Source organism: Micromesistius poutassou (genome assembly GCF_964030765.1).
Source record: "Micromesistius poutassou genome assembly, chromosome: 2".
NCBI classification, from domain to species: Eukaryota; Metazoa; Chordata; class Actinopteri; order Gadiformes; family Gadidae; genus Micromesistius; species Micromesistius poutassou.
The window spans coordinates 9,390,822-9,408,389 of NC_140272.1; the positions used below are offsets into that span (position 1 = coordinate 9,390,822).

Here is a 17,568-nt window from a genome sequence, read left to right on the forward strand (position 1 = left end):
CACACACACACACACGTTATTACCGAACGTAATCATCATGCATTGTTTATACTTTGGCTTTGTTTTTACTCATTGCTTCGTGTGACGGTTGCATGCAGCTGACGTTATCATGAGGTTGAGATTCACATGGATTCAGGCAGACACAGACACAAACCCAGATCTGGTTCAAATATCTTATTTAAATGATACCATTTAGCTGTACTCCACTATGACCAGGTGTAAATCCCTCAAACAAGAAGAACACATGCAGCGAGAAGCTCATCGTTTGGATTGTACGGCTGCGTGCATTACTAAGATAATTACATCTAATAATAGACACTAAATAATTATATTCTATATATTCTATTCCATTCTTTGTAAACAATATGACATCCCTGTAATAACACACCGCCATGCATGTTTGGGCAGTCCTGCCGTCCCATCAGACTGTTGGTTTGTTTCCAGTCCAGAAGGGGAACGTCTGTGTGTCTGTCTGTCTGTCGCCTGTCTGTCTGTCATCTGTCCTCCGCGTCGGTCCTCTGCCTGGCTCATGTGAACGCAGCGCTGCGGTTTCATTCTGTCCATGCAATGTTTGAAACATGTTTGAAACCCGTTTTAAACAGCGCTGAGGCCTTCTTCAGACATTGTTTTTGTGTGCATGCATAACATTTCCTTATTCATACCAAAAATAATAACTTTATAAAGCTTCAGAAAGACGGTACAGGCTGTGCCGTCTCACCCTCTTCTTCTGTCTCTTTGCTTTCTTAGGTGTGGCAGGCCCAGGCCGAGGGAGACGAGGAGGGGGATCGGGAGGACGGGGCTTCTAAGGTTCCCCTTGTGTTCTGCGTCCAGGCCGAGCACGCCGGCACCCGCACCTACTACTTCAGCGCAGACAGCCCCCAGGAGCAGGAGGAGTGGATCAGGGCCATGGGGGACGCAGCCCAGGTCGCCGTCCAGCCAGCACAGAGGTACGCCCCTCACACCACAGAGCTCCAGGAGGCCCATCACTCAGAGGAATGGCCCTCACACCACAGAGCTACAGTAGTCCCATCACTCAGAGCGACAGCGATCCATCACAGAGCTACAGTAGGCCCATCACTCAGAGCGACAGCGATCCATCACAGAGCTACAGCAGGTCATCACAGAACTACAGCAGGTCATCACAGAGCTACAGCAGGTCATCACAGAACTACAGCAGGTCATCACAGAGCTACTGCAGGTCATCACAGAGCTACATCAGGTCCATCACTCAGAGCCACAACAGGTCCATCCAGCAGGTCATCACAGAGCTACAGCAGGTCATGACAGAGCTACAGCAGGTGATCACAGAACTACAGCAGGTCATCACAGAGCTACAGCAGGTCATCACACACAGCTACAGCAGGTCCACCACAGAGAGCTACAGCAGACCCATCACTCAGAGCTACAGCAGGTCCACCACAGAGCTACAGCAGGTCATCACAAGTTAAACTGGTCCACTGCTAGGGATAAAGATCTCTCATTTCATAAACAAACATCAATCTGGTTCTCTGTAACTCTTCTTCACATCCGTGAGCAGCAAAAAACAGATCCTGGTGGATCGTCTTACATCATGTTATTTTCCTCTGCTTCTTCTCTCTCTTCTGGACCCTTGGTTGGACAGACCCAGCCCAGAGAGCAGCACCCTGTCACCAGACCCCCCCGGCCCGGTCCCCACAGCTCCTGAGACCCGGCCGGAGCAGCCCCCCCAGACGCTGGACCCCCCCCACCCAGACGTCCAGCTCCCTCCCCACCCCAAGGTGAACGGGACGGCGGCCATGGGGACCCCCTCCCCCTCCACGCCGCGCCCTGACAGGAGAGAGGGGGCAGGCAGAGAAGAGGAGGAGGGAGGTGGGGAAGATGACTGCGGCCCCGCCGGGAGTAGGGGCCCCGGCCACCGCCCCACACACCTCCCTCGTCCCGGCCAGCAGTCCAACGGCTGGTCCCACGAGGGCCCCCCCCAGCCCGGCGGCCCCCCGCCGAATGGCCTGGCCCGCCCGCACGCTTCCCGGCAGCCCGCGCCGAGAGCGCAGGGCGACGCCCGGCGACCCCCGCAGGGTGCCGGTGGGGACGGGGCCGGCGGACCTCCGGACCCCCAGGAGCTGCAGGAGAACAGGAGGGGCTTCGTGCCCCGGACCGACCCGGAGCGGCTCGCCCAGAGGAAGAGCTCCATGACGCAGCTGCAGAGATGGGTCAACCAGCGCCGCGTCCCGGCCTACGAGGACCTCAGCAGGTAGGGCCCCCAACCCCCCCCGTGTATGTGTGTGTGTGTGTGTGTGTGTGTGTGGGTGTGTGTGTGTGTGTGTGTGTGTGTGTGTGTGCGTGTGTGTGTATGTGTGTGTGTGTGTGTGTGTGTGTGTGTGTGTGTGTGTGTGTCTGTGTGTGTGTGTGTACCAGACTGTAGTGCATCACACGTAGTGTATACAGGACGGAGGTCAGTGATGTGTTGTGACCTCTGAAGGCCACATGACGTTGTTCATTCAAGAGGTTTGAAGACCTGACTTAAAGAAGATGATGTTGTTTAAAAAAGTACTTAGTTGTGTAGCATCTTATCCTAGCTATCTTTGTTGTATACGGGGAATGGGTTAACCTAGCGATCGTTAGTGCTCTGCACTTGTTTCTATGAACATCCTTACTGTACCGACAGCGATATATTGTTGTTTCACCTTCTTCTATGAAATGTTCTTATTGTAAGTCACTTTGGAGAAAAGCGTTTGCTAAATGCCCTAAAGGCAAACACACAGACACACACACAGACACACACGCTAAATGCCCTAATGCTTCTCCGTCCCTCGCTGCAGCCCCACCCGCTACTACACGGTGAACCGGGGGGTGTCCGCCGACGTCTACGGGGTCTACGGGGGGCCCCCGCAGTACAGGGACGAGTACCCTCCCCTCTACCCCCCCGGGGCCCGCCCTGAAAGCATCTGCTCGGTGTCCGGGATGGGCGGCGGTTACGACCGGCGCTGGACCCCCGAGGAGAAGCGGCGGTCCCTGAGGGACGGCCCCCAGGCCGCGCACTACGGGCCCCCCCTGTCCCGAGACCCCTGGGGGCCTCAGTACTACGGCGGGGGAGAGCCCCTGGACCCCATGGGGGCCGCCATGAAGCGCCTCTCCATCCAGCCTCGCTCCCGCTCGGTGCCCCGGTCGCCCTCCTCGTCGTGCGGGGGCCCCTACTCGCCGGGGCCCCACAGCTTTGTGTCCCCGGCGCGGTCGCCCTCCACCTGCTACAACCCGGGGACCCCCGGGAGGATGAGGGAGGACGCCCTCTACGCAGACCCCAACGTGTACCGGCTCAGGAGGTCCCTCAGCTCCCCCAAGGTGACAGCGAGGGGAGGGTGTGAGTGTGCATGTGTGTGTGTGTGTGTGCGTGCGTGCGTGCGTGCATGCATGCGTGTGTGCGTGCGTGTGTGTGTGTGTGTGCGTGTGTGTGTGTGTGTGTGTGTGTGTGTCTGTGTGTGTGTGTGTGTGTGTGTGTGTGTGTGTGTGTGTGTGTGTGTTTGGTGGTTTAAATGTATAGAAGAATAACAATAACACCCCCTGCCAATTCTCCTTCCTTCCTCCTTCCGTCCCTTCCCCCTCCTTCCTCACCTCCCTACTTACAACCCTCCTCAACCCCTTTCCCCACCATCAGTATGACTACCCTGGTGACAGGAGGTCCCTAAACCAAGGATTATACTACTACAACAACTACCCTCCATCCCCCTCTATCCACAGCAAAATGGTACGTGCCATTATGGAGCATGACATCACCTGCTGATCCGCAACACAACGTACAAGTCAGCCTGCTGGAAAATACATGATAGACTGACAATATAGTACAGCATAAACACTTACAATACAGTACAGCATAAACACTGACAATACAGTACACTGTAAACACTGACAATACAGTACAGCATAAACACTGACCTGGAGGGTAGTCTTTACGAGACATACGAGACAGCCTTGACGTGCCGGCCATAGCTATGGTGTTTGTACTGATGCAGGAGCTGTCCTTTACCTTCCCTCTGCCAACAGTGTGCATCTTTAATGTTCCCTATCTCTGTTAACCAGTTAACCAGTAACCAGCTATTTCCCACATGCACTTTGACTGGTAGTTCCCCTTCTTCAAACCTTTGTTTGGTTTATTCTGTCCTAGATATGTGACATCATAGCTTGTCTAGCATTTTATCGGCAGAATCCTAACCACGCACTCCACTTTAGATATTAACCTCACCACCCCGCCTGACCCCAGCTAGTGTGTGTGTGTGTGTTCTTCAGCTAACATACTAACTCTTTTTCCCTATGAATGGTGTTTCTGCATCTCTGTCACTGTCCCTGCTGCCTATCGCTACTGCTGCTGCTTGGCTGCAGGAGGAAATGCTAGAGCTGCAGCTCCAGAGGAACCTGGAGTATCTAGACCAGCAGGTAGGTGGAGCGTAGCAGCACACCCAGAGCCCTGTTTCATCAGCTTTACTCTGAACGTCCCGCTGGCGGACTTTGATGGATGGTTGATTTCAGGAAGTCTGAACGCTCACCATTGTGTGGCACTGTTGGTGCAGGTCTTATTTATCTGTGAATGATACAACCGCGTTGTGTTTCTCTAGTTGTGAAGCGGCATTCCAATTTTTTAAAGGCACAGCCAGTATAATATGAGGTACAATATGAGAACACCATGTTATTCCCGTTTTACTGATTCACAGCTCATTTCATCTTTGTGCTCAAAATAACATTGGATGATTACCTGGCTTGCAGGACAATACACATCTGTTGTGAACTTAATTTCTTATCATTCCACTGTAAATTAAAAAAGTGATTGTTGCAAAACAGCCTGGTCACTGTGTTGCTGCCTTCAAAAGATTATATATTAAGAAGGTGTTAGCCTAAAATTCATTGCTTTCCAACTCACATTTTAACACTGTAGCAGTTATTTCTGACTTCAACTATGATCTTAGAAAATGTCACATGTCATGAAGCCCTCATCCCACCAGCTGGAACCTGACAGCCTAATTCAATCTAGACATTGGTCCATGTTCAGAAGATATCAGTGTACACACGCCGGCCATATCCAATCAATTCATTTCCAACACTCATTGAGTTCAGAAATGTAGAAATACAATGCAGAAATGTATTTAATTTGTTTTAGTTCAGGTCTAATCCACATTAAGTGGATGTCAGAAGGCAGGGCAAAGGTCAAACGTATAGAGCGTTGGTTTCATCTGGTTCTGAATGAATTTATCTGGACGTGTTCACAGGGGCATCCCTTCCATGACGTGTACAGCAGGGAGCTTCACCCCACCCTCAAGCTCAACGAGATCGAAACCAGCGTAAGACCACACACGCGCACACATGAAAAACCAGCATAAAACCACACACGCACACACACGACAAACCAGCGTAAGACCACACACGCGCACACACGACAAACCAGACCACACACGCGCACATATGACAAACCAGCGTAAGACCACACACGCGCACACACAAGCGTTATGCGCTGTGCATGACCAGTGAACATGTGGTACTCATCTTACAGAAAACATTTGTTGTGATTTGTGTAGCTTCCTGCTCCAAATCTATACCAACATATTGATGTTTTATGTTGTTTTGTTTTCACATTGTGCAGAAACTTTTGGGCCGTCTTTGTGAGCAAAACAGAATTCTGAAAGACCAAGAGGCTGTGGTCCACAGACTACGAATGGAGAAGGTACAGCCTGTCAGCCCATGTCTGTGTTCATTCTATGAGAAATACTATTTATTCAGTTGACTCAATTATTTTACACTTGGCCTGGCATTGGTAGTAGTGTAGTGGTTATGCAGGATTTTGAGACAAGCATGATATAGTTTTGTTAAATGAACTGGATGAGTCAAGGAGGAGGGTGTTGATTCATGGGTCTGTCTGTGGATTAAACCTGCGGTACTTCCTATCTCAGGACACCCTGGAGGGGGCGCTGGTGGCCACCCACCAGGAGATGGATCTATATCACAACCAGCCGCTGGTCATGGACAACCTGCAGTACAAGAAAGAGTCCCTGCAGAACCAGCTGATCAACATCAGAGGAGAGCTGTCCCAGGCCTCCAGCGTAAGACTGTGGCCCTCCTGCTTACTCTGCTTGACCATTTTTACAGATGACCCACAATGACCCTTCTTAAAGGGTCTATTCTTTGATTCTGCTGATGAAAAGCTAATTGGAACCTTTTAACTCAAAGTTAAACTCACAAGGCTAGTTCTTTAGACTTAGACTGACTTGACTTGTATATGATCTGGTCCCTACATTGTGTGGAGCTTATGTGTTCATTCGTGGTTGTTCTCTTTGCCAGTCGTTGACCACTCTACGCATGGAGTTTGAAGCCTTGGAGGACGAGGCTAACGCCATCCACGGGGACCTCTGGGAGCAGCTGAATGCGGGAGGCCAGGTAAACCGGGACGCCCTCCACACCAGGACAAGGCAGTGGGATCACATGCCCAACAGCCCATCTCTGTTTGAATCAGCCAGTATTCAATAAGTGGACTAAACAAGTCTGGCGACGGCTTGTGTTTGGACCACATTAGTAATACTCTGTAATTATGTTTAGAATCTAAATCGAATTGACTGATGAGTGGCTTCCTTGTACACATTCATCTTGATTTATTTTTCTATGAGAAAGGCAGATGGGTTGTTTCAACTTGAATACAAGCCACTGGAGTTGATTGTACACTACAGAGTATAAATTGCTGGATAAAATAATGGATGATTGTTGAAGTCATGATTTCCTGGTAGCCTGACATATTGAATCAAGTCATTTCCATCTGGATCACTTATACTTATTGCTGCTCTCTCTTCATTTCCCTCCTATCCTTCATGGCAGAGTGAACTGGTTCACAGGCACATCCAGAAGGAGTTCTGGAGGGTTCAGGATGTGTTGGAGGGACTGCACAAGAGCAATTCGTCGAGAGGCACAGACACATCCAAGCACAGAGGTACAAGACTTCATTCATAACAAGTATCCCTTTTCACATCGTAGCACAAACACAGGCTCATAACACTCGTATCGGTCTGCTGCTCTTAGGTACCAGGTAAACCAGTGAAGATAAGTCTACTTCCTGTGTCCCAGTATTTAAAGGTAGCAGACCCATCCGTAGTGTCCGTAGTATGTCCTCTGATGACGGGGGGGGGGGGGGGGCAGGGTCTGATGTGATCTCCAGTACCCTATTGCAACGCACGTCTCTTGTCCTTCCATCTCTGACAGCTGCCAGTGGCGTTTCCTGTTCCTATAGCACCACTAGTCCGGCCAGTCCCATGAGCTCAGTAAGCCTCACCAGCCCTCTCAGTCCCTTCTCCCCGCTGCCAGCCTCCCAGCCGTCCCCCACCAAACCCCCGGGCCCCGAGGTAAGCACCGGAGGCCCCCCGCCCGCCTGCACTGCCGCCCCTACACCGCCCGCTGGTCCCCGCATAGACTCTAGCGTTCACCCGGACAGCTGTAGGCGGGCTGGTCCTAAACCGCGTCCCAGATCATGCTTTGACCCGCACCTCAGTCCTCGTCCCGGGTCCGATTTGAATCTTCGTTTGAGACCGAGAAGCTACAGGGAGCATTACCCGGCTCTTTATGATCAGGAATACTCCACCTCTGAGACTCCAGAAGGCATGGCTATCACTGACCAATCAGAATTGACTCACACATCCCAGGAAGTCCGTCGCGCTCTGAGGGAACCCTCACAGAGGTTTGAGCCTCTGCTTGAAGAGATTGACCAAGACCCAGAGTCCAGATCACAGAAAGTATTCAACCAAAATATACACCCAGTCAAAGCCAGCTCTGGAGAACTGCCAGGTTTCCTCCAAGAAGTATCCCAATACTCTAGTGATTATAAAACATGTTTCGATTATCAATCATATCCACGGCAAAATGAACCCGACACCAGATCAGTCAGTCCAGCTGATTCCAGCCAGCAGACAAACGGTCAAAGGAAAGATGTCTATCCAGACTCCCCCCCAACTACAGTGTTAGTGAGCCACCATTACAACGATCTTAGCTACCTAGCATCCAAGAGACGCTTCTCTGACCCAGAGGAGCCTCAGCTTGTGCTATTTCAAGAGCGCTATCAGGCTAACCTGTCAGCAACTAACGATTGCTCAGATGTGTGTGAAACTTCTTTGGCCTGCACAACTTTCAGAGCCGGGAGCCCCAAAGCACTTTACAAGCGGACGCAACGTTCACACACTCGGCTCCAGAACTACTCTGTTGAACGGCCACTTACATATCCCAACAATCAGCTCATCTTCGGCTCTGGCATTGAGCCTGTGTGCTGCTCTCTCACTCCACAGTATGAGTTGCCATGTGACATATCTGGTCAACGCTTTATGCAGACACATCTTTAGGCCTGTTGGGCACAAGCCTCAGTAAACTGTTTTACTTGAAAATTTTGCCCCAATGTCAAGTGAACAGGTAGCTCATGTGTTGAGTTTGGTCGTATAGTCATTTCAGTCTCACTTTTGTACTGAAATGTACAAATCGAAATATGCACTCATACTTCTCAATGACATATCAATATCCCACACAACAGGCTACAGTAGCTACCAAAACAATCAGTTTGGAAAATATTATCAAAATCCCATTGGCCTCAAACTGTAGTTGTTTTGTTTGTTAGTGGTAATTCATGGTAAAGTTTGTCAAAACTGTCAACTATCAAAAAGGACCACAACAAAAATGAGTCCAATATCCCGAAACAATCGCAGCTATTCTAGGTGCCACATCTAGTGGTTAGATTTATCAATATTCATAGCTGCTCATTTATCTAGAGAAGGATCTACGCTTTTTCTTTCTTTCTTTCTTTTTGGCAATATCTTCATTCTGAGTTAATACAGAATGTGAACAACAGAGACGTAATCTCATGCATGTCAGTGGATGATGTTTGCCCAGTGCTGACAGGCCAGTGCTGTTCTAAATTATACGCACTGCTCCGTGCCACAGCCAAAAGTGTACACATAGCAGTCATATAACTCTGCAAAACAATATTTATGTGTGTGTGTGTGTGTGTGTGAGTGAGTGTGAGTGTGAGTGAGAGACAGTGGCGGTTCTAGGGGGGGGCCAGGGGGGGCCAGTGCCCCCGTAACTCTGAGTCTGGCCCCCCCTGTGGCCCCCCTGAACGAGCCAACCCCACCCCCGTCAACAATCGCGCCCGCAATAGCGCTCGTCCGCGATCCTAGCCCCTCTAACAGAAAAGCCAGCCCCATCTCGGCCCCCCCATTAAAACGCCACTGGTGAGAGAGCATGAGAGGGAGTGTGTGGAGGGAGATGGATGAGTGGGCGACACCTTTGAAGTGATTTCATTGGATCATGAGATCCTAAGGACCCTGAAGGCCACAGGGCCGGGGTCCACAGCATGGCCTCAGGGTTTCATTCTGCAGCAGCTTCTCCTCAAGTCTTGCTGTTCTGCACACTGCCTGGCTTCTTACTCCTTATTCCTTATTCACAGCTATTCTCTCCCCTCCTACTACCACCTTCGCCTCTCCCATTCCTTCTCCTTCTCCTCTGCTCTCTCCACCCACTCCCTGTCAGGACGTTGGTCCCCCGAGACCCCCACTCCCAGCGTCCTACTGCCCCCTGGAGTCCTCTCCTCCCTCCCCACCCTCCGTCCCACCTCTGCCCTTTGACAGCGCCGCCTGGCTACGCAGCTTGGGCTTGGATGCCAATGCACTCGATGAGGACTCACAGCACAGAAAGGTATTCTGGGATGGGAGAGCGCTGTCAGGCAGCGGTCTGCAGCCAAATGTCAAAAGTCATGCAAACCCTCCATCTATCTGTGCCTTTATCCACTGGAGGTCCTGAGAAGTCAGACAGTTCTCCATGTTTACATTAATATCCCCCCCTCACTGCTCCAGCGCCTGGCTGCATCTGACTCCTCTCTCTTTCCTCTGAGTCTCAGCTTGGCCTCAGATATGCCTGCTCCGCCTCTTTCACCGCTATCTAACATCTAGAGTTCAGCTCACTAAATGAAACTAGCCTTATCGTCAAGTTAAAGCAGTGATCTGTTTTAAAATCATCCATTGTCAATCATTTAGTTTGTCTAGCAACAAACTGTTTGCCCACACGCCACTAGTCTTAATGCGTTTGCGTAATGTTTGCATACAGTATAACGGACATGATACCTCACAGCTGTTAGAAATGTTTAAATGATTTCATTGATCCTTTCGCAGCCCAAATATGGTGAGCGGGGCAGCAAGATAGATGTGCAGGATCAGAACGAGGAGCAGGAGAGACAGGCTGGCATGAATAAAGGTAAAGAAGAAGTCTCACGGATCATAAAGAGTAGTTGATGTACATTGACTTAGATCATACCAATAGCCACAGGGAATTGAATGAGTTTAATCCGTATGACAGATGACTTAATCCTATTGAAGAATTCCCTTTTTGATGAGTGACTTTAACCTTAAGCAAAGTCTCGGGATATGACCTATATCAACCTGATTGCTGTTAAGCTGCTACCCTCAGCCATTGAGCTCAACATGTCGGCCTATGTGCTTCCTCTGTGGTGCAGTAGGCATCGTTCCTCCCAGGACCAGGTCGCCCACTGACGAGGCCCAGAACGTGGACGGGGTCTTCCGGCGACATCGGAAAGCATCCAACGGGATCTCGAGGGTAAACCAGGGAATATCCTAACTGACGTGCGGTGGTCACCGCTTATATGTGCTAGAACGGAACGTCTTTTGAACGGTTACAAAAATAACACATGGATCATCCCTCTGCGTTCCCAGGAGCGACCAAAGAGCGCCGTGTTCCCCACCGAGATGAGGTCAAAGATGAGTGCAGAGGAGCAGATAGAGCGGCTCCGTCGGAACCAGAGCAGCTCTGTGAGGGACAAAAGACGCAGCCTGAACCTGGCCGGGCAGCCCGCAGGCAGCTACAGGGTGGTGAGTCCACGTGCTACCTAGAACGTATGGTCCTCTGAGCAGGAGGACATGGGACATAGGGGAGTCACTGGGATAAAGAACTGGCCCTGGTGTTTAAATCGTTGATGGGGAGAACAAGAGTCACAGAGACATACCTTGTTATCAGTAAGCAGTGCCTTTTGTTTCCCAAAGCTTCTCTTCTCCTCTCTTCCCGGCTCTCCTCTCTTCCCTCTCCTCTCATATCCTTCCCTCTCTCCCCCTGTCTCCTCTTCCTCTCTTCCCTCCTCTGCTCACCTCATGAGGTGAGCAGGAGGGGGAGTGATCACTCCCCCTCTCTCCACCTGGGTTCTATTTACTTCCCCCCTCTCCCCCGCCTCCTCTCCTCCTCTCCGCTGTGTAATCCTGTGTGTGTGTGTATGTGTGTGTGTGTGTGTGTGTGTGTGTGTGTGTGTGTGTGTGTGTTTCCAGGTGCGGCGGAGGCTGACGGCCCATGAGGTAGACATCAAGGACCTGGAGGCGGCGGTGCGCGGTGAGGGTCTGGAGTCTCCCCGCGAGGAGATCGCCCGTCTGCGGCGCGTACGGCTGGAGCCGGACCACTACGACCTGGACCTCAGCAGAGAGGTGGGGAGCCTTCTAATTGGATTCACAACCTGGGGTCTCATCTGTTCAATGAGACGTGATGTTTGATGTTGATGTTTTATTTGACATGGGTAAACCCTCGCCATCATTTCTACCAGTTTTAGGGCTCCACCATCTTAGTTATTCATACTTTGTTATTTTTAGGAGTATTATTTACTCCTGGGTTTGTGTGGCGCTGTATGGATGCATGCGCTCATTAACCAAAGGTCTGTGTGGTCATTTGAGGACCCCGTCAACACGTGCAGTGAACCTCAATGCGTTTGAACCCCTTGTCCAGCTGCTGGCTCCGGACAAGGTGCTGATCCCTGAGCGCTACCTGGACCTGGAGGTCAGCGCTCCGCTGAGCCCCGAGGAGCAGAGGGAGAAGCAGAAGAAGGTGGAGAGGATCAAGACTCTCATCGCCAAATCCAGGTACTCTTGGTGATGCCAAAACGTTTGGTGAACGTACTCACTGTGCCTAAAACTGTGGGATATAATACAACCATGTAATCCGTCCATGGTTCACCAACACTGATAGTTCCTCTACCTTCCCTTAACAACCTCCAGCCTCCAGAACGTGGTCCCCTTGCTGGACGGCCCCTCGGAGGGGGGCCACTCGGAGCAGCACCTCCAGGAGCAGGAGAAGCGCATCGAGATCTCCTGTACCCTGGCCGCCGAGGCCTCGCGCCGGAGCCGCCTGCTCTCCGGTGAGTCGGCCTCCCGCTGTGAGCTCCTCATTCAGAGCCGCTTGTGGCGATGAGCTGATGGGCACAGGCCCCCCACCTCGCCGTCCCAACTCAGGGCCCGCTTTTCCACTTTTGGGGGCATCTGTGGCCTACTGGTTAAGAAGTTGGACCAGTAACCAGAGGGTGGCCAGTAGGCAAAAAATGTGGACGGGGGGAGTAGTTGTGCAGTACTCTCCTACGTCCTCATCTACGGATGAGGTGCCCTTGAGCAAGGCACCTGAAACCCCCACCTGCTCCCCCGGCGCTGCACTGCGGCTGCCCACTGCTCCGGGTATGCCGCTGTGCCCCAATGTGTGTGGACCTCTGACAAGGTCACTTCTGTGTGTGTATGTGCAAGTGTGTATGTGTTCACCGGCTCCCGGATGGATCAAAAGCAGAGAAAGAATTCCCCCCAAAAAAGGACAATAAAGGATATCTTATTATTATACTTATATTCACCAGAGGGTTCTACTACCCTCCTGGAATCCAGATTGAACCTAGGCTAAAACACTAGGTTTACACGCAGGGCACAGGCGTCTCAGACGTAGATATCCCCCACCGATCCGCACACATGCTAGGCTTCAGCTCACCACATCCGCTCTGGAGAATGACAGGTCATGTTGGTCAGGGATAGGAATCCTAAAGAAAGGGAGATAGAGCATAGACATCTTGGGAGAGAAGAACACATGACGCTTTGTGAGGGTTGAATAGAGGTGACGTATGAGCCCGGCACGTGACAACGCTTCATTTGAGATTCTGTCTAGATGAGAAGCTATTGCTGGTCAATCTAGGTTGCACATTGCACCACCAACAACACCACCTCCACAGGTGGTGCTGAAAATGGTTCGCAAGATCACAATGCAAAGAGATGTGTGTTCTCCAACCGTTGCTTAAAAGTGAGAGCTTAAAAATACTGTGGCGACCAGGGCCGTGGCTGAGCGCCACATCCCTCTCCAGTGGGATCCTTCAGATTCAGAATTCTCTATCACTTCCAGATGATACAGAAACAGATCAATCATTTTGTGTTGTTCTGCGTTGCTCCTCTCCCTTTTTATTTTGTATGTACTCACTCTCTAGCCTTCCTTTCCCCCCCCCTCCCCTGCACTCCCTCCCTTCAACTCCAGCCCAGTGCGTCCCAAGCCCCCCCACCTCCCCCACACGCCTGGCTCCTCCCCCATCTTCTGCTGACCTCCCCGGCTCCGCCCACATCATGAGCGTATGAACCCCACCGAGGTGAGTCCCCTGATGACCACATCACTCACCGACCCTCCCCCAGCACCCCCATCACCCCCCCTCACCACGAACACCCACCATGTTACTTCACTCTTCTGTTCCCCGTCAGTGGTGAAGGGATGATGTGTTGGGATTGGAGGTTCATGTTGTTCTGTAATGCGTGACGCATTAGACATACAGGTCCTTCCAGTTTTACAAGTCAATAAAACATGATGATTTAGACCTATGACCCTTCTACCCGTCCTCTGATGTGTATAAATATGACATGGCTAATGCCAATGAGCCATGGCCCTTCTACCCCTCCTCTGATGTGTATAAATATGACATGGTGAATACTAATGACCTCTGACCCTTCTAACCCTTCTCTGATGTGTATACATATGACATGGTGAATAGTAATGACCTCTGACCCTTCTACCCCTCCTCTGATGTGTATAAATATGACATGGTGAATGCTAATGACCTTCTACCCATCCTCCTTTTTATTTATTTGATATTCTCCAAAAGCTCTCTCGCTGGCTGCCGTCAGGTTTGAGCGAGAATCTTTCTGAGGGTTCGGGACACGTGGAAGAGGACCAGGGAACCATGGATTTAGTTCTTCATTGTGTTGTTTGAGGAGGTGCTTCTGAACGGCTTTGGCCTCTTTGAACCCAAGAGGCCAAAGCCCCCTGAAAGGCCTCTGCCTCTCAGAATCCCCCATGCGGGGGACCCACATGTTCATTTCACACCCAAAGGGCCCACAAAAGAGGAAAGTCTGCTACACATTTACCACCAATTATATTTTATTGATTGACCAACCTAAAGATATACATGAATTAATTAATTCATAGATCAAATATACAGACATTTAAAAACGTATTTAGAAGGAGTCAGCAAAGCAGAGGTTTATATAAAGACCCCTGGTCTTCATATATCTCCTTTCAGCTGAAAGGTCCTCATAAGGGTCACATTGTACTTTGTGAGATTTTTTTAAGGCAGAGATGGAGCGCTAGCAGGCCTATAGGGCTGTTGACCCGAGCTGGGTCCACAAGGATCGTTGTCAACCCCTGGAGATTTTTATAATGGTTCTACATAACAGTGCCCACACTCAGATTTTTTTAAAGGACAGAGAGCTTATTTTGAACGCACTATGAAGCCTAACTTAAACCTGACCCCCGACCCTTTTAAGCAAATGTCTTTTACACAAAACCTTTGTTAGCCTTTTTATATTTGTATTTGCCTGAAGGAGCACCACCACCTCAAGGGGAACCACTGTGTCTAGCGCCTGGAATACATGTTTATTTTTATCTTCAAATGAGTTGAATCATATCCCTCAACCTTGTTCATCACTTGTTAAAGTTCTGTGGAGATACATTCATAATCTTCATATTTAATGTGACCACTACTAGAGGAAATAGAAGTGACCTTAGAAATGTAAGTCTGCACATTGGGACATGTGTGTACGGATAGGCCAGCAGATTACAATTCCCTCATGTCATAGTTTTATCTGGAGAGTTATCATATCATATAATGTAGTGCCATATAATTCCTGTATATTTTGATAAAGAATAGCTTTTAATCAGATTGATATTATGCTGACACACTGATCACAGAAAGTGCATTTCATCTTGATTTGGAGAACCTCTATGAGAACAATATGTTTATCGAGTAACAAATGTCACTCAAAGTCACCAGTCAAAAATACATTCAACACAACAAACCCTTGTCCTATAAACCTACAAGTCATTGTATTTGACAGTGAGGCAGTGAGTGTTCATGGAAGCACAGTGCAGTGGGATGGGTGTAGTGCTCCTCTGAGGCGTCCCGAGACCTTTGTGGTGTGTTGTTGTAACTCTTAATTTTAGAGATCCAATGGTGTCCCAGACTGCCAAAAACAGCACATGTTTTAAATTCAGAGGGGAACCCATGGCTTGAATAATGTCTTTGGCTCTTCCTTCTCCTCCCCGCGGCTTCTCTCTGGCTGCCTGCAGCCTTCTGCTTTCAACAACCAACCACATGGCCCACGGTGAAGAGGACTTTGTAGGGAAAGACTATGAATCAGATATCTAAATCCAACAAAAGGGAATTAGTGTTGTCAGTCAGCGGTTTGTGGGTGTCACTCAGAATCCACTAAACGTACATGTTGAGAGAAGATTTCTATTTTTTTCTTGTCATATGAGAAATGGATTAATGTCACTAAAAGAGGCAGTGCATTATTTTTTTTAGATGTAGGCATATTTAATGTCAACTAGAAGGTTTCAGCTGACAAAATAGATTTTTACACACAATTCAACAATGTTAAGCATTTTCACAACTAAAGGGGAGAAATTAATATTGATGAGATATATTTTTTTAATTTATTGGTTTTGAACATTGTCTTGTAACATGAAAATATGGGTATTTTTGGAGTAATTGGATTAGATGCATTACGAAATGCGAATTGGACTAGTACGTTTTGGATATTTGATAATATAATGTAGCATTTATGGCTGATGAAAAATGAAACTGTATTGGTCAATAATATTTCCCATTCCAACCACCTTCAGCTTGATATCATATTAACCATTGCTACACAGAACTGCTTGAACTATGCAAACGTTAAAAATGAGTCTGCTTGTTTAAGGAATATCCTGCAATAAAGTGAATGTATACAAATTGTTTCTCTAGAAGCTTTTGGGTCCCCACAGTATTTCATTTATGATAATACATGTCTTGCTGTCTGGAATGATTATCTTGCTGTTATTTTATTGATCATGATTATCACTGCCAAAAATATTGCTACTACTGAAGTTAATTGCTCAGCAACTCTTTCTCAATAGCTTTCTTTGTTTATATACCTTGAATGTGTTCCATCAAACCTAATGTATATCTGAATAATAAAGTCAAATAAATACACATCAAAAGGCAGACTTTTTCACTTGAAATATCACACCTTAAAACACAATTTAAGTATAGTTATTATTGTCAATGTCATTGTTTGGCTTTCTTGATTATTTTCATGTTGGAAATGTTTTCAGAAAGTCCAAGGTAGAAAGAATGGTCAGGGATTGAATTAATTTATGAAATTTGGCAGAATAAATCCTGGGTTACCTGGTAGTGTGTGTAGCATTATGGATGAATGGACATTATATGTGGCTCTGTTGCTCAGCAAACACTACAGCACAGGTAAACCATCCTCATGGCCAACAACAGCCAGCTGGGTAAGGAATGATGAAATGCTGCCCTCCTCTGCTCTGTCTGCTCTGTATTAAGTTACCAATAAACCGTACCATACCATGACATTTATTTGTGTGCTTTAATGTATGACGGCCAACGCTTCATTGAGCCAATAATATAACTGCAGTATTTCCTTAACGTACCATAACATGACCATTACTTATGTGTGCTTCAACGTATGCAAGCCCTCGGTTCCATAAGTGAATAATATAAACAGTGGTTCATAATTTTGATTAATATATCATTTTTGGACAAAGAAAAGTTTCTGACATCACCTTCAAATTCTTTGTCCATTTATTTAGCAATTCAAAAATATGTATAGGCCTACATGTACAGTGAATCCAAATAAGATAAACCTTAATTTATCCCAAGGGGAAATCCAGGTGTCATAGCAGCTACAGCAATGAGAATGAAACACAGGAGAGGTTCTACAGGTAAGAGAACACACCTAAGATCTGTACTGGATATCTGAAAGACTGAATTACAGTTCTGTCAGGACCACTGAAGTCAAAATATACAAATACACAAGAGCGAAATATGTTTTAAACCAATTTATTTTGTATTTGGCGGTATGGCTCTGTTCAGAGGAAGTTCCCTGTCTTTCCATGAGCTCCATGGAAAGCCAAGACAGGGAACAGCAGCATCCTCAGGGGATTACCCTCCCAGTTTAACTGGGAGAGCAAGCTAACTCTATACCCCCCAAACAGACCATAACAAGACCTACCAAATTAAGTGAGCCAATTCAACCAATTTAAATAGGAACAATAACTATTTCCCCCAAATGGACCTACCAGGCAACCTGGCTTTTCTCAGATTAAAGCCAGTGGAGGAAGGCCTACCAATGAATTAGCCAGTTAAACCAATTTAAATAGGAACAATTTTTTGACCTATGAAATCAGATAGGATGTGAAGGCTAATAAAGAACAGAAAGTAAACAAGCTTTGAAGCCT

At 48.4% G+C, this 17,568-nt stretch overlaps 1 protein-coding gene across 1 annotated transcript in view; it reads left to right on the plus strand.

Moving 5' to 3' along the window:
• Positions 1 to 16,681, plus strand: part of plekha6 (pleckstrin homology domain containing, family A member 6) — a gene marked incomplete at its 5' end in the record, with an annotated part of 59,013 nt that extends 42,332 nt beyond the window's left edge. The window contains 19 exons of the mRNA XM_084464746.1: positions 748 to 947; positions 1,622 to 2,230; positions 2,799 to 3,318; positions 3,632 to 3,721; positions 4,354 to 4,407; positions 5,235 to 5,306; positions 5,606 to 5,686; positions 5,913 to 6,062; positions 6,301 to 6,396; positions 6,829 to 6,940; positions 7,210 to 7,349; positions 10,155 to 10,236; positions 10,496 to 10,596; positions 10,713 to 10,868; positions 11,316 to 11,468; positions 11,764 to 11,897; positions 12,033 to 12,172; positions 13,315 to 13,423; positions 13,931 to 16,681. Of these exons, the coding sequence (XP_084320872.1) occupies positions 748 to 947; positions 1,622 to 2,230; positions 2,799 to 3,318; positions 3,632 to 3,721; positions 4,354 to 4,407; positions 5,235 to 5,306; positions 5,606 to 5,686; positions 5,913 to 6,062; positions 6,301 to 6,396; positions 6,829 to 6,940; positions 7,210 to 7,349; positions 10,155 to 10,236; positions 10,496 to 10,596; positions 10,713 to 10,868; positions 11,316 to 11,468; positions 11,764 to 11,897; positions 12,033 to 12,172; positions 13,315 to 13,412 (2,988 nt within the window). The 3' untranslated portion in view covers positions 13,413 to 13,423; positions 13,931 to 16,681. The remainder of the gene's footprint in view (positions 1 to 747; positions 948 to 1,621; positions 2,231 to 2,798; positions 3,319 to 3,631; positions 3,722 to 4,353; positions 4,408 to 5,234; positions 5,307 to 5,605; positions 5,687 to 5,912; positions 6,063 to 6,300; positions 6,397 to 6,828; positions 6,941 to 7,209; positions 7,350 to 10,154; positions 10,237 to 10,495; positions 10,597 to 10,712; positions 10,869 to 11,315; positions 11,469 to 11,763; positions 11,898 to 12,032; positions 12,173 to 13,314; positions 13,424 to 13,930) is intronic.
• Positions 16,682 to 17,568: the final 887 nt, after the last annotated feature.